Source organism: Archocentrus centrarchus, chromosome 15 (assembly GCF_007364275.1).
Source record: "Archocentrus centrarchus isolate MPI-CPG fArcCen1 chromosome 15, fArcCen1, whole genome shotgun sequence".
In the NCBI taxonomy this organism is placed as follows: Eukaryota; Metazoa; Chordata; class Actinopteri; order Cichliformes; family Cichlidae; genus Archocentrus; species Archocentrus centrarchus.
This window is the reverse complement of record NC_044360.1, coordinates 1,355,663-1,372,566: the sequence shown is the minus strand read 5'-3', so window position 1 is coordinate 1,372,566 and position 16,904 is coordinate 1,355,663. Positions and strand designations below refer to the sequence as shown.

Below are 16,904 nucleotides of genomic sequence, written 5' to 3'. Positions count from 1 at the left end.
GTCACCAACCCCCACTAGGGTTTAAATAAAAGTCCAGTCACCTTTTTTCAAGTTCATGAGAACACCAGGAACGACTCTTTGCCACCAACAGCAGGTGGGAGCTGTCAGGGATCATCTTTAGTTGACTGTAACATTTCAGATCCATGTATTTTGATCTTTTATTGATTACAAATTATGTTTATACATATATTTATTTATCACAAATTTATGTAAATAATGTATTGTGGTCAAAATGACCACCTATGGGAGTTCTAGTGTTAACTTTATAACGAATCTCAGGTCAGCGCCGTCATTCAGACAGAAGATGATGAAAGGCAGCTTCTGCAGTGCTCGTTCTCCTTTCTTCAGACGGTGGGTCGTCTGCACTGGTCGGTCCTTTAAGCCTTTTAGTAAATACAATTCATTCATTTGGTGTGGCTGATTATTGCTGTAACATGATATGGCTGTTGCTTAAATTTGGCTCTCGGCACACAGCTGGGGAGCCAGGCTGACAGAGCGATGAGCAGAGTCCTGCCGAGCTCTCGGGAGCTAAATCGGTCTTTGACTCCGACACAGACCGAAGCCCCTCTGGAGTCTCCAAAGTCTTATTTTTGGCTCGTCAGCAAACACCTCCCACCAGGTCTGACAGCGAGGTACTTGAGGGCAGCCTGCGTGTAACCTGAGAGGCCAAACCCGGGGCCAAAAACAGCTCGCTCAAACCACGAATACAAGAATTTATGTTTCTGGCAGTGTTGGTGTGATATACCCAAAAAGTCACTATTTTAATCATCAGGCATCGTTTAAAACATTCAAAAGAAAGAAAAACTTCTGAAATGTGTGAATTTGTTGCTTTTTCTGGTTTCAAAGTGCAACAGATGTTTTGATTAATCAGTCATTCCTGACAATAATTAACAGAATAAGAAGCACTCGCTGTGACTTTTCTTGAGGAATAAACGTGCTGTTCTGTTTCAAACATGACCTCCATCCATCCCCCATCCATCCCCCATCCATCCCCCATCCATCTCCATCCATCCTCCATCCATCCATCCCCCATCCATCCTCCATCCATCCCCCATCCATCCTCTATCCATCCTCCATCCATCCCCCATCCATCCTCCATCCATCCCCCATCCATCCTCCATCCATCCATCCCCATCCATCCTCCATCCATCCATCCCCATCCATCCCCATCCATCCCCCATCCATCCTCCATCCATCCTCAATCCATCCATCCCCCATCCATCCTCCATCCATCCCCATCCATCCTCATCCATCCATCCTCCATCCATCCCCCATCCATCCTCCATCCTCCTCCATCCATCCCCCATCCATCCTCCATCCATCCCCCATCCATCCTCCATCCAACCTCCATCCAACCTCCATCCATCCCCCATCCATCCTCCATCCATCCATCCCCCATCCATCCTCCATCCATCCCCCATCCATCCTCCATCCATCATCCATCCCCCATCCATCCTCCATCCATCCTCCATCCATCCTCCATCCATCCCCATCCCATCCTCCATCCATCCCCCATCCATCCTCCATCCAACCTCCATCCAACCTCCATCCATCCCCCATCCATCCTCCATCCATCCATCCCCATCCATCCTCCATCCATCCCCCATCCATCCTCCATCCATCCATCCCCCATCCATCCTCCATCCATCCCCCATCCATCCTCCATCCATCCCCCATCCATCCTCCATCCAACCTCCATCCAACCTCCATCCATCCCCCATCCATCCTCCATCCCATCCATCCCCCATCCATCCCCCATCCATCCTCCATCCATCCATCCCCCATCCATCCTCCATCCATCCCCCATCCATCCTCCATCCATCCTCCATCCAACCTCCATCCATCCTCCATCCATCCTCCATCCATCCATCCCCCATCCATCCTCCATCCATCCCCCATCCATCCTCCATCCATCCTCCATCCATCCCCCATCCATCCTCCATCCATCCCCCATCCATCCTCCATCCAACCTCCATCCAACCTCCATCCATCCCCCATCCATCCTCCATCCATCCATCCTCCAGCCTGAAGAGCGCGAAGCCACACGGACAAACATGTAACAGCTGAGATCAGCAGAAACACACAGAGAGCATGAAGGTCAGTGAATCAGTGCTCATGGTGTGTGTGTGTCTGTGTGTTACTCATGTTGTGAGGACCTGCCTCCTTTTTTGGGGACAGGAACAAAAAGTCCAGCTAAGGTAACAATAAACTCTGGGGGGAGGATTTAGTTTAAGGTCTGCAGGACATGAACTTCTACCACAGATGCAGCAAATAATCTGATCTTTGGGGCTCTGTGCACTCTGTGAACATCTGGAACATCCTGTGATTAGAATAAAAATATAGCAGAAATATATGAAGTCCAATAATCATCACTGTGCTCTGGTAAACACAGGCAGTGTTCAAAAACCACAAAACCACCAAATACCACAAAAAGACTCAGACAACCTCAAAGACACAAAAACACCAAACGCAGCTGCACAAAAACTCAGCAAAGAAATGCAAAAATAACCAAAAAGGAAATAAAATGACCACAAAGACCCAAAAACAGTGTAGCTGCACAATAATCCCAAAACGAGGAAACCCAAAACCCTCACAGAAAGACACAAACAGATAAAACACAACTACATTTAGAAACACAAAACCCCAAATACAGGCAAAGTTACCATAAAATGACCATAAACAGACAAAAACTAAAGGACCCTAAAAAATATAAGCTGACAAATCTGAAAGTCCCCAAAGAGGTGAGAAATAAGCAAAAAGGGACCAAAACCCACCAATAACCCTACTCTACAACCCACAACAGGCAACTACAGACATCACATGACCACAAAAGCATAAAACTAAAGATCCAAAACTACACTAATTAATCACAAACAGAGGAAAAAGGACTCAAACCCATTTTTAAAAGACACAAAATCATCTAAATTACCTGCACAAAATCACCACAAAGACACATGAAATGACCACAAAAGGACAAAAACTACCAAAACTATGAAAAAAAAACAACACAAGTCACTGCGCAGCAACACTAAGAGACACAATCCAGGAAACATCTGTACATATTAGACATTAGTCCCAGAACATCAGGCAGGGAGTAAAAATCCTCTCACGTCACTTCCAAAATCACCAGCCAGCACAGAGGGTCAAAGGTCATGGACCCAACTGGTTCTTATACAGCACTTTTCTACTCCTCCTCTACGTCCTGAGCTACAGCCGCCCCACTCACCAGCAGCAGCTCCTCCTGCAGAGAGGGGAGAGCTTCAGGACGTTTGTCTCCATCTATTCAGAGAGACGAGGCTCTGAAACCAACACCAGCTCCAGTTTTAGGCCTCTGGCTCTGCTTTCTGCTAACTGACGGGGAGGGGGGGCTCCAGAGGCCTCGGGGGGGTGTGGGGCTCATCCTGACAGGCGTCGCAGATTCAAAATAATAATAATTATCCAGAAATGACAGATCATGTCCCAAAGCAGCCAAAGACATGAGCATACATGAAGCTTTCAGATGTTCCAGCCTCAGAGTTTCTCCTTCCTTACATTCAGCTGCTGCTTCTCATCCTGCAGCTACACTCGCTCCACCTGGACTCAAACGCCTCACCTGTCTGCAGCTGGGGTTCGGTTTAAGAGGCGGAGCCTCATTCATCAGCACATAAAGCAAAGTTTACTGCAGTCTCATTTTAAATGTTATTCAGAAAAACTTATTTCTTTTTCTGCTCCTGAGATGAAAAGTTTCCCCATCACTAACATCACCATGAACTCGTTTACTTTAAACTGTCTTTTTAGCTTTATTTTGAAAGAAGACCGATGACAGGAAGTAAGGTGGGACAGTCAATGAGGTGGTCAGTGTCTGAAACGGTCCCACCTTTGTCTTTCTAAATACAGTCACTTATTTCCAGCAAACTCCTTTACCACCATCATGGACTCAAATATCCTCAGAAACACTTTAAGCCAGAGACTCACATCTTTCAGCCAAACACACGCATCAGGTGGAGCTGTGAAAAAGTGACATTTTCAGCAGTTTTCCTACCCTGGAGATGGTCAGCGGCATGTTGAAGTCCTTGCCCCCCTGCAGTCTGAAGCCCCAGGGGCCGGGGCCGGGCAGCGACACAGTGTAGGTGCTCATTCTTCTAGAAAGATCCACCGAAGGCAGAGCAGACTTTTTAGAATAAAACCGACAGCAGCTGCAGGACAGACGGGACAGCGAGGGCGGCGGGACGGCTCTGAAAGGAGAGAGAGAGGGCGGCAGGAGAGAGAGAGAGAGAGGGCGTGAAGCAGGTGGAAGAAAAATGAGTGAAATGCACGAACCAAAAGGAGGAAGAGGAGGAAGAGTCAGAGCAGCTGAGAGCAGAAAGAGGAGGACCTGCCTGCTCGGACGAGCTGAAGTGACAGCCTAAGAATAGCCACAGATAGTGGTGTGGCATTGTGGGGGGGCGGTGGGGTGAGGTATGGCGGGGAGGGGGGTCTGCAAAGAAAGGAGGGGGGTGGACTTATATGGTGTGAAAGGGGACACCCGGTATGCCAGGCCCGCCGTGATTCACCGCAGCTAATATAGACACAGCAGATTCTTCTAGACTCCCCCCGCCTCACCACCCCCGTCCCATCACGCAGTGCCCGGGGTCTCCCTCGCAGCCAATCAGGGGCAGCGTCAGGAAACGTCTCATTATCATCTCTGGGCTGATAAGGCCCAACAGAACAGCCACAAATGGAGTGGCACTGATAGCTTAAAGGTCAGCAGCAGAAGGGTATTACAGAGATGTCACAGGTTCAAATCCCTCCATAGGTCATCAGCAGGGCTGCTACCTGACCTCATCTATTATCTGCACTCAGCCTCAGCTCTACTCAAAATGAGACAGGAAACTCAGCCAGGCATGCAAAACCACACAAATGAGCTACAACAACAATAAAGAGGCAACATAACCAAAAAAGGGACCCCAAACCACCACCGAGGGTCTGAGGGACCCCAGAAAGATGACCAAAGAGAGGCAGTTACTGAGTCAGTGTTTTTACAGACTCACATCCTCAGGTCTCAGGACAGGAGGTCAGAAACTGTGAGCCTTCCTCACATTCGGGTTCAGGAAGCTTCTGCTCGTGTCTCTTTGTGCTCGTCGATGTAATTCGGGTGGTTCTGGTCTCTGAGCGTACCGTCTGTACCAAACGGTGGGAGAACAAAGCCGTGCAGAGAGCTTCAGTCAAACCGGGTGTCTGTGGGCTCACTGACAGGTGGATGCGTGTCGGTTGGTGGGCTTTGTTTTCAACAGTTGTTAAAAGCAGGTGAACCACACACACACTGCTGAGCTGTCAGCATGCGTGAGCCTTCATTTAATGGCTACATGATCATTTTGGTGTTACCTCAAAGAGAGTGACCTGTATCCTTGTTTAGTGTCCACATGCTCTTCAGGCACACGGGCCTGTGGGACCCCCACGGATCAGGACTCCCAGGATCTGCTGTTACAAACTAGAAAAACTAAAATGCTGCTTTTAGTTGTTATTTTGGGCCAAAATGATCAAAGCTTTTATATGTTTTTTGATGCAGGTGATTCTGTGGGTGATCACTGAGGCATGGCTCTCTGTCCACATTCAGCCGAGGTTCAGATGAAAATGTCCAAATGCCTGACTAAGGTGATCTGAGCATCTCTGTTAATGCAGACGTCCCTTTAACAGGTTCGTAGGAGCACCTAAAGGGGGCGCTGTGTCTCATTAACAGGAGGTCCTGGGTTCAAATCCCAGCAGTGCTGTCTTCTTAACATTTAAGATGTAAAACCTTAAAAAAAAATTTTTATTTGTAGATAACATCATTCATGCCACAGGGCCTGCAGTGAGGGTGTTCTGCCCCTCTGCACTGACTGACAGGTTGATCCCACAGCAGCCTGATCTGCTCAGGGTGTTATATCACCGGCTAAGTTTAGACCCACAGAGGAATCAGATGGAGGGGAGCTGCAACAGAGCTGTGGCCCTGTGGTGTATAAGGATTTTAATGCCGAGCAGTAAAAGTTTTGCAGGGACTAATTTCATTGTTGGGAGAGTTTATGAGTACTTCACAGCTGCAAAGGCAAAGATAAAAACAAGTTAACCAGATCTGATTGATAAAAATCATCAGCAGACAAACAAACATTTCTAGGTTTCAGCAGTTTGTAGTTGCTGTGCAGTAATAATGTGAAGCACTGCAGAAAGCTCTCCTCTCATGTAGCTCAGGAGGTAGAGCAGGTCACCTACTGATCAGTAGGTCAGTGGTTCGATTCCTGGCTACTCCAGGCTGCATGCCAATGTATCCTTGGGCAAGATACTTAACCCCAAGTTGCTCTCTGACACAGCTGTTGGAGTGGGAATGTTAGATAATTAAAGCCCCTAGCTTAGTTAATCATGGAAGTGCTTGTATGAGTGGGTGTGCATGGGTAAATGTAAACATGTTGTATAAGCGCTCAGACTGAGTAGAAAAGCGCTTTATAAGAACTAGTCCGTTTACATTCACGTGTGCAGAGCATTCGCAAAGCTAGAAGTTTCTGCTCGTTTACCATCAGCAGGAAGTACAGGCGGGAAACTGATGACGGGAACAATCAAACTCGATGTGAATAAATAATTTCTTTTACTTTTTAAAGAAAAAGTTCTTTAGCAGAGCTCCTCCAAGTTTAATCAAACTCAGCTTGGCAGCTTTTTGTGAAGCCTCACTGACAAACTGCAGAAAGAAAAGAGTCAGTCACAGATATTTGTATTCGTGCTGGTGCTAACCAAGTCACACAGCAGGAGCTACCCACATTAACATGCCAGCAAAGAGTGTGTGACATGGCACTGTAACAGAAAAGCATGCTTAATATATTTTTTTAATTCAGTGGGATGCCCAGTGTTTAAACCAAGCATCAAAAGAGATGAAGTCAGAGGAAGAACTAACAGCTGCAGTTCCCCTGCCGTCCAGCAGAGGCGCCACAATGAGTCAGTCCCCATAGACTCCCATGTTAAAACTTTCCAGCAGAAATAAACATGTTTACAGCTGATACAGAAACTGCTTTAGTGCCTATTAAATTTTATTTATATAGCACCAAATCACAACACGGTGCTTTATTTTGTAAGGTAAGGACCCTACAGTATTCCAGTTAAAACTCCAACAATCGCACAACCCCCTATGAGCAGCACTTGGCAACAGCAGGAAGGAGAAACTCCCTTTTAACAGGAAGAACCCTCCAGCAGAACCAGGCTCAGGCAGAATAAGAGAGAGGGGACAAAATTGCTGCATAAACATGTGAGGAGTGAGAAGAGGTGACAGGTGGATGGTGGCACAGGTGGCTGCTTAAAAAGTTGAACGAATTTCTGTGCCCATCTTTTATGTACAGTCTGTGGCTGGACTCTAAATAAAGGACCTGCAGAGCTAATTTCCCTTATCAGTGTTTGTTGATGTGTCTCCAGGCACATCCCACTGAACCACAGGATCACATGTCACAGATTTTCCTCTTCTTGTGCAGGCCTGGTTTGATTTACTCAGAATTTCAAGATTTGAAGATATCTGGAATTAGTTTCCTCACACACCACACGGGACAGTTCTCGGCAGACAGAAATGCACTGCAGAGACGTGTAAAGCGAACCCTGCTGACCTTTGAGCTGTTTAAAGGTGCCGCCGTGGAGTTTAAAACACAAACTGAGTCAACCTGAAGGCATGGGGTGAGAACCCGTCCACAGCTGCAGGAGCCGGCTGTTGGACGGGGTTTGCTGAAAAAGAGGGAGGCGGGTGGAGTGACAGTGATCCTCCCAGCAGTGCCTCACAGCTGACCTCACAGCATGTGTGAATAGTTGGTCATTTTTAACAGCTTCTTAATTGAGCCGCCTCTTTAAATGAAAAGGTCAGCTCGGGAAATAATGCAGGCGCGAGTTACAGCCTGGCGCGTTTCTCTATATAAATCATCTAAATCCTCCTTTCAAGCTTTAATTAATATAATGAGAAATGTTAAATCAGATGCTGGGTCCAATAAAAGCCTCATTTAAATACAAATTACTGTCATTAACGTTCCTCTTAGCGCTGAACACTGAAGATAGAAGGTTATGCTCACCTCTGATCTCAGGTGAGCTGCAGACCCCGCCCACCTGCTCCGGCTGCGTTCTGCACTCTGCTCCGCCCAGCAGGGCCGCTCCGTGCACGGAACCCAGTGCACAGTCTGCAGACCAATGAAACCCCCCAGGTGAGCGTTTAGGGCCCGGACCTTCTTTCTACCCAGTGCGCGGGTGAAAGCTGTCAGTGCGACCCGGCCAGCGAGCCGGGCGGGCGGTGCAACTTGTTGCCGACTCTGGTGATGTTGTAGAAGGTGAAGCTGGAGGGATTAAACCGCAGGAAGCGGAGGACAGAAACAGGAGGAGAGTCCGAAAGGCGGAGACCTGCCGTCGCCGTTTGTCCGAGCAGCTCCGACACACACCGAGCGGTGCGGCCCGCCGTGATCCGGGGTCCTGCTCCGTTCCCCGGGGACAGAGCAGCGGGGAGGCCGGGGGCAGGAGGAGGGCAGGAGGAGGTGTTAACAGCGGATTTTCATTAGCAGGGTTTTTATTTAAAGAGGCAGGAGGCCGCAGAGACCCGCGCAGAGCTCCGGGTAAAAACAGGTTTCTAAAAATAAAGAAAAGGTTTTTAAAGCAGCTCTCGATCCTAAACTCACATTAAATAATCACAAAGCTGAAATTTAAGTTTCAAAAATGATTCTTGATTAAATTAAAACGCTGTATTAAAGTAGGAACGGATATTAGGACCACGGAAAGTTAAAAAATGTAAGAGACTGCATAGTGACGGTGGTTAAAATAATAATTTAAGAAAGGCTGTACAGAGAAAAAGTCAAATTCAAATGATTACATTTAAATTACTGGAAACAACTTCCAGTTCACCTGTTAGTGTAGGTTTATCTGTGTGTGTGTGTGTGTGTGTGTGTGTGTGTGTGTGTGTGTGTGTGTGTGTGTGTGTGTGTGTGTGTAATATCTGTCTCTGTGGTGATGAAGGCACAAAAGGAGGCGTCACACAGCATTACAGTGAATGACAGATATTTATTTAGAAAAATAAACAACAGAAACAATCTGCAATAAATCCTCTTCCCCACCTCCAACATCGCTCCATCAGAACAGAAAGTTTAAGACATAGCTAACATATCAAACATCTGCATTTATATTCAGCATCTGTATGTGTGTGTGTGTGTGTGTGTTACAGAGGATGTTTGGGTACCTGCACCTCAGGTAGAAAGGTTCAAAAACCCCTGGATGTGAATACAACCACTTGAAACACCAAATACTGCAGCAAAGACAGCAAAGCAGCTAATTCTGTAGCAGCTGAAGCATCCGTTAGTGAAGTGAACCAGCGTAACCCCAAACCCTGAAGGTCAACAGCCTCTTATTGAGGTTCTGTAGTCGCCCCACACTCTGCCATTTTGGCCATGTGACACTGTGGGGTCACACAGGCCTGAAGAGACCAGACGCTGCATCCTCCAACCAGCTGGTGAAAACCTCGCCGTGATTGCTTTGGTCACCAACAGATTGCTGTGAAGTTGCTTTTCTTCAAACAGTGGCAGGCTGCTCTCTGATTGGCTCTGAAACTAAAGAGCGCACCACCATCTGATAAAGCAGATTCTTCACCTTCAAAGTAAAAGTTGTCCCATTTTAAACATGTTGAGCCACAGCCTTTATTCTGAAGGTGAACGTTCTCCGTTTCACACTTTTTCAGGTTTTACTACCGATGGCCAGTCAGCGTCTTCCATGCAAACTACAGGTGACCACAGCAACCTGAGAATGACCAAGGTTTTGGTGCAGCATGCTCTTTGTGACCCCGGCAACGGTGTTTGTGTCACGTCCAATATGGCTGACAACTCTCAAGCAATGTGTATGTGCCAAAGAAACGTCTATATTAGTTAACCATGTGGAGTCAACTAGCCTAAATCCACTAACCCTCCAAATCCCTGGTGGAATTTAACATCTTTGTTAACATTCAGATTTATAGTCATATTAAATTTGGACTGCTGAGGTTTTTACATATCAGGACATGAAAAAATCCTCCGTCCTCCTCTGGCCTTAAAATGATTTAAATACAGCCTCAGATGAACATTATTACACCGTGTCATGTTTAACAGAAACCAAACCAACATGCAGAAGCATGTTGGTTCTGCATGTTGGTTGGTTCAGCAGCAATAAGCTGCAGTGATGTTTCCTGTGTGACATCATCAGTCTGTCACATGACTGTTGATTCAGATTAATGTGTGGATACAGTCATTTCTGAAGCTGTGGATGCTAACAGTTAGCACTCAGAGAGGATGTGTTTCATGGCATCAGACCGCTGTACCTGCTACAACAGCTAGCTTCAGTTTCGTCTTGTTCAACACATTTTAACCAGTGAGTTTGATGGTTTGCTTAAAGCTTAAAACAGAAGAAGTATCATGAGTTAGTTTCTAGAAACAGATTTTGGGGAACATCCAAGGAACTCAAACCAACATGACAGACAAGCTTATGGAGTTTTAACCCCATCAAAGTTTCACAATCACGTCCCAAAACACTGCTTCAGCAAATACGCCTTCAATTAGAGAAAGGAAAGGACACAGCAGAAAACAGAAAAACAAACTGAACAACACTTTAAAACACAAAACACTGAAAATATCTTCTGAACAAAAGTGCTTTTGCAGGCCTCTGGGCTCTCAGGGTTCACAGAGATAACAGGAAGAAGCAGTAAAGCGCTACCAGACCTCACTTAAATAAACTGTACAGGAAACACGAGCTGAGCACAAAGACTACGAAGACTTCCCAGCATGTTCTTCTCCCAGTCTGGCTTTGGCTTCCTGGAAAATCAGGTGTGCAGGTTTTAAACTAAGGCTTTAACTATCTGAACTAAGACTAGAACTTCCAGCTAAAACATGGAGTCACTTGATAACCAGCAGTTCAATTAAGTTTCAGGTTTGGCTGGTCCTGGATCAGATATGGTTGTTGAAGGTAAATGAATCCTGAAGGGTTTACTACGAAGGAAGCTCAGCATATCCAGGCTTAGCTAGCTTAACAAAACCCAAACCCCCAAAGATAACAGGTATCACCACAGTGGTGATCAATAGTGACGAGAGTGTGAAACTGAAGCTTGGAACCCTGGGCTTACAACGCCAGAGAACCACTGCTTCGAAGCTTGCTTCAGGGCGAAAAAAAATCACGTGACACATGACGTCCGAAGCAGCAACTGCTTCATTCTCGAGATGAATCACCTGATTAGTTCAGGTGATTCGCTCTCATGAAGGAGCAAGACAGTCAGTCAGGTTCACACAGTTTTAGTGTTATTACAGCCAACAGTTACTGCTGAGTTATGAATTAAAGACAACCTTTGCTGCAATCTGTCGCCCTCCTTTCAACGTGATGACAGACGCTGTCATAGACTAACACAAAAGCTCACGGCCTCAGATTAAAACCTTCAACATACATTCATCCATCTTTATTTGTGAATGGAACCTGATATCATGATATTCAGTCATAACATGTGTGAGTCAAACAATGCAAAGATGCTTCAGATTACTGAGGTGTGTGCGCGTGTGCATGCGTGTCTAATTAAAAGCATTGCACTTTTCCAGGAGAGGGCGCTATAATTGAAGCTTCGAGTAATGAACCTATTTTTGAAACAATTGGTTCAGTGCTTCATATCACTAATTATCAGCTGTCCCCATTAAGCTCTGAGCGCACTCACATAAAAAGGGGCGTTTCATGCATCATGTCACGACTTCTGCACAAAATGATCCCTGTGAGCGCCGCCTGCTCCAATCAGAGACGTTATCAGGTGATGTAATAAAAATCTATAAAGAACATAAAAATCTAACAGTAAAATAAGGCGAGACATGAACGCTCAAACGGGTCAATCTGCTCATTTCTGGCACAGAGCGGGAAAATAAAGCTGTGTGTCTGAGTCGCTCAGTGCTGCTGCTCATTTCTAAGGTGACTGCGACTTTAAACACATGAAAGCTTCCTCACTCGTGATGTCAGAAAGGTACGGCTCAACAAGCTGCACGTCTAAAACGCTTCCTCCCAGCAGAGGATCTGCGTCACCCTGAAAACATGCTGTGAATAAAAGAATCAGTGAAAACGCGGCGCTGAACATCACCTGCTCCTGACCACGTGATGAGTTCAGCATCAGTTACCATGGTGATTTAGCAGGTAAAAAGAGTCACAGAAAAGTCTGACTTCAAGCTCGGCACAGCTGCTAACCCACAACCTCGCTCTGGAGTACACCCCTCAGGCTGGAACACATAAAACTGATTAACTCTGGTTCAAGAAGATTAGCCGGGCAGTTTTAACAGTTTTCAGAATTAATAATTTTTTCAGTTTTCAGTTTTCAGAATTAATATATATATATATATATATATATATATATACAAAAACTGCCACAACTTTCAGATTGTGAAGATGAAAGCAGATAAAGCTGGATGAGTGCTTTGTTCTGCCCCTTATTAGGCTTCTGGATGCTGACTAATCAGGAGACAGTGGATTCTTAAACAGACGGGAGCTGAAACAGCTCGTTTCAGGTAGAAGATGACCAGAAGGACAGCTTAAAGGGCCACTACAACAGTTTTTTTACACTGTTTATCGTGACTGGAATGATCAGAGAAAGATTTAGAGCATAAATGGTCCACTAAGATCCACTAACATTAGCCTACAGCTCACTCCTAGTAATGTTGGGTGATTATTGAAGGTAATAAGATGGCTGGTCTGAGATATTATTATATGCAGATAAATGCATCAATTCAGTAATTTCTTACACTGTTGGTGTTGAATTTTTAGTTAGTTTAGTTAGATGAGTGCACATAACCGCCTTTGTGATATAGCCAACAGTGAAGCGGTAACAGAAACCTGAGCTTTGAAGCTAGAAGCTGAAAATCGTTGCACCTGTAACATCACTCTGAGCTCGGAGATAGCAAACACAGCCAACGAAATCAAAAGCAAAAAGACACGAAGCAGATGAGCAGGAGAGCACAGGCTTTACAGAAGAATCACAGGATACAATGCACGAAATCTTCCATCTCCTCTAAAGGGCTCGGGGACCTTCACCTGTCACAGAGGAATTCACCTGAAGAGAAATATACAACAATGACAGGCATTTTTCATCAGTCTGACTGAGAAACACAAAATCAGATTTTCGTTGGCTTACACTGAACATTTCTGCCCCTTCAGAATCTTGTCTGGCTTCAGCATTATGAAAGATCAGACCTGCTTTCAGCTCTCAGGGCCTAGAAGGACTTTTTTAAAGAGCAACTTAATACAAAATATGAGCTGGTTGATTCTGTAGCATTTAAACTAACAGCAGCTGCTTTTCCTTCAAGCAAAAACAGTCATTTTGTACAGGACACGGTCATGTCCACACTAATGTTGGCCTCCCCTCATATAAAAGCACCCGTCAGCACCATGCAGAGGTCTGCACAGTGAGGCCCCCCCCAGATTAGGACCTGGAGAGGCATGCAGGTGTATTTGGATCAGGACGGTGGTGACGTGTGCATTTCTTTCTTTAAAACAACATTCTCATAGTGAACTGTTGAACAGGGAAAATTTCTGTTCTTTAAATACCTTTTAAATACCTAAATATCTGCTCTTTAAGTAAACACATTTTTCCATTTGTAAAAAAGCTCCAGGTACTCTGAGGAAAAACTTTGTGTCCGTTTGTGTCTGTAGAAAAACTGAAATCAAACCAGTGCAGGAAGCTGGGAAATCTCTCCAAAGTTACAATCTATGAAAGGCCTGACGGGCTCTGACAGCTTTCTTTGAACTGGACACTTCCAAACATGTGCCTGGACCTTAGCTGGTCACATGGCTGCAGGTGATCAGGTGTTTAAGCAGGAGAGGAGGGCGGAGCTCTATGCCGACCCCGCCCCTGCACCGCCACTGTTGGTCGTCTTCGATCGAGCCGTGCGTGATCCGTGTCGTCCGGCGGTAAGGAAGGGGCTGGACTCGGAGGTGATGACAATACTCGGGATTCGACCGAGCGCGCCTCTCGCCGAGCGTCGATCTGCAAGATCCCCGCTCTGTCAGAGAGACGAAGACAGTCATTAATCCACTGCTTTCAGTTTACTTTCCTGCCTTTACTGCAAAAATGTGACTGAATGAGGGGAAAGCAGCAGATAGATGCTGCTGAGCTGATGCTGGATAAATGAACGGTACAGTAGACTGAATATGTCACTGGATCTGAGGAGTTCAGATATTTCATCATTAACACAAGCTTAAATCGATGGCGGTGCTAAATGACCACCACTGGGTTTTTAGCACCATCATCAGCGCAAATGTCTAATCAAATTTCCTTGTAAATAATCAACTGTTTAAATTCAAATCTAAAACCAGAGGAAATGTTGCTACAGCAGAGTTTATCCTCTGAGCCAGCTTTCACATAAAATCCATCCAACCTCCATGGCTGAAAAGGTGCAGTTCCTCTGCTGTCCAGCAGAGTCAGTCCCCATAGAATCCCATGTTGCTTTTGGTGTTAAAAATATAGTTTTTATCTTCAACTGTGTCCTGCAGGCTGATTTTACCTCCTTAATGACATCAATTCAGACAGCTCTTAAAAAAAATAATCATAAAATGATGACAAATTACTGTTTTTTGAGCAAATGTGTGAATTATTGATGTACTTTCTGTCACTTCATCTGTACAAACAAAACACAAACTGGAAAAAGCTCTGAATGTCCTTTGGTCCAAAGACTGAAAGAGTGGTGCTGGTACAGCTGCGTGTTACAGCTGCGCGTTACAGCTGCGCGATACAACTGCGGGATACAGCTGCGTGTTACAGCTGCGTGTTACAGCTGCGTGATACAGCTGCGTGATACAGCTGCGTGATACAGCTGCGTGTTACAGCTGCGTGTTACAGCTGCGTGTTACAGCTGCGTGTTACAGCTGCATGATACAGCTGCATGATACAGCTGCGTGTTACAGCTGCGTGTTACAGCTGCATGATACAGCTGCGTGTTACAGCTGCGTGTTACAGCTGCATGTTACAGCTGCGTGTTACAGCTGCGTGTTACAGCTGCGTGTTACAGCTGCATGATACAGCTGCGTGTTACAGCTGCGTGTTACAGCTGCATGTTACAGCTGCGTGTTACAGCTGCGTGATACAGCTGTGCAGGTGTTTTTCTACAAACAGTAAAAAGTTGCTTTTAAGAAAACTTTTAATACATGTTACGTCACAGCTGTGAAATTGTACTCACAGTAGAAACACTGCTGCGTTCAGAGGTTCCTGCCATAGAGATTTCAGTGTCGTAGGATGTCTGCAAGAAAAAACACATGCACTCATTCAGTGGTGCTTCCTGTCGCTCAACATCAGAAGTTTAATATTCATAAATGAGATTAAATCTAGTTCAGAAATCAGGACAGTAACCAGAGCACCGTTGATCAAACTTCATTAAAAAAAATAAAGGCAAAAAATATAAAAATTAATTAAGATACAAGGAAAAAAAGACACTGCTGCTTCTTATTGTTTCCCACTAATCTCACAGAGGCCAAAATGTTAAACACAAAACAGCTTAAATTAAGTAGATCAGTTCAATAAAAATCATTACTGAACAAAACAGCTCAATACAATAAAAACTACATAAAAAAGCTCAATTCAATAGATGAAACAAAGTAAATGAGCTCAATAAGCAAAAGTCTAGAATACAATAAAGGTAAAAACAAATTAAATGTTATAAAAAGTTCAGTAAGAAAAGCTGAATATAACAATAGTCTCTACAGAGTAGAGATACATTCAAAAAGCAAAATATTATATTATAATAAAAAAAATATAGAGGTAATTTATAAATTATTCTAATAGCATAAAGAGCACCCTGGTTTGATTTGACCTTTATAAACAACTCAACAATGAATCCATAAAGTTTTGGTTTTGCTGTTTTTGTCTGTGAGTTTGTTCTCAGTCAGAGAACTCAGGAACCGCCACACTCTGGACTTCCTGTTCTGTAGGGGGCGCTCTTGAGGTCACTCAGAATGAATGGTTTTATTTTTGGTCTTCAGGCCTGTGGGGTTTGGTTTTACTTCCATCATCACCATAATCTGAGAGCAGTTTACCTTATCGAAGATGCCCGAGTCATGGCTCTTCAGCTTGGACTTGAAGCTGGATGAGGGTTTGAAGTCGGGCAGCTCGGCGGTGTCTCTGCTGATGTCACAGGAGACCTGGCGGCTGGCCGGTCTGGATCCCAAACTGGGCAGATCGGCTTCGGTGTCTGTCAGACCCTGAGAGGTAAAACACACACTCCTGAACATCCACCGTTTTTTAAGCTCCATAATTCAACAGTTTTGAGCTTACCGACTCGCTGTCCGAGGCGGAGGAGAGGCGGGACTTGAAGGTGCTCTGCCGCCTGAACTGGCTGCTAATGTCAGAGTTTTGGCTGGTCACAGTGGATCGGCGAGTCGACACGAAGCTGCTGCTGGTGGAGCGGAGGTCGCGAGGACGAACGCAGAGCAGGACGCCCAGACATGGGATGTACTTGGCCAGCGCCATCCTGCAAAGACAGGGCAAGGGTCAGCATGGAATCAATACTGATCGATACTTCAGTGGTTCACACACCATGAATCATGGAAACAGACAACAAACAAGGTGAAGCTGAATGAAAGCCAGTGTTAATTTTATTGACGAAATATTTTCGTCATAGTTTTCGTCAACAACCCTTTCTTTCATGATGAAAACGAGACGAAAATATTTCGTCAACGAAATTAACACTGGCTTTCATTCAGCTTCAGCTCGTTTGTTATCTGTTTAAAACTACCTAAAATGATAAAAACGATGATGAAATTTACTGACACTTTCATCACCGAATGAAAATGAGACGAAAATGCTTGGCGGGGACGACATCCAATCAGAACTGATTTAATTTTGTGACAGGGCGGGACAAGTTAGGAAAACATCCAATCAACTGCACAGTTGCACAAATTTGCTCTAAACCCGGGAAGACCAAACGAGCCTG

The 16,904-nt window shown here is 45.2% G+C and overlaps 2 protein-coding genes across 4 annotated transcripts in view; both read right to left on the bottom strand.

Moving 5' to 3' along the window:
• ldb3a (LIM domain binding 3a) overlaps positions 1 to 8,045 on the bottom strand; it is a 41,183-nt gene extending 33,138 nt beyond the window's left edge. The window contains exons 1-2 of the mRNA XM_030748564.1: positions 8,031 to 8,045; positions 4,022 to 4,214 (exon numbers count right to left, since the gene is read on the bottom strand). Of these exons, the coding sequence (XP_030604424.1) occupies positions 4,022 to 4,117 (96 nt within the window). The 5' untranslated portion in view covers positions 4,118 to 4,214; positions 8,031 to 8,045. The remainder of the gene's footprint in view (positions 1 to 4,021; positions 4,215 to 8,030) is intronic.
• Positions 8,046 to 9,040: 995 nt separating this feature from the next.
• The window catches only part of opn4a (opsin 4a (melanopsin)), a 36,626-nt gene continuing 28,762 nt past the window's right edge, over positions 9,041 to 16,904 (bottom strand). For 2 of the 3 annotated variants that reach the window (XM_030747725.1, XM_030747726.1), the window contains 4 exons: positions 16,247 to 16,442; positions 16,009 to 16,173; positions 15,156 to 15,215; positions 9,041 to 13,982 (listed from right to left, as the gene is read on the bottom strand). In XM_030747725.1, the coding sequence (XP_030603585.1) occupies positions 13,815 to 13,982; positions 15,156 to 15,215; positions 16,009 to 16,173; positions 16,247 to 16,442 (589 nt within the window). In that variant the 3' untranslated portion in view covers positions 9,041 to 13,814. The remainder of the gene's footprint in view (positions 13,983 to 15,155; positions 15,216 to 16,008; positions 16,174 to 16,246; positions 16,443 to 16,904) is intronic. The other variant, XR_004021089.1, reaches the window with a different exon arrangement.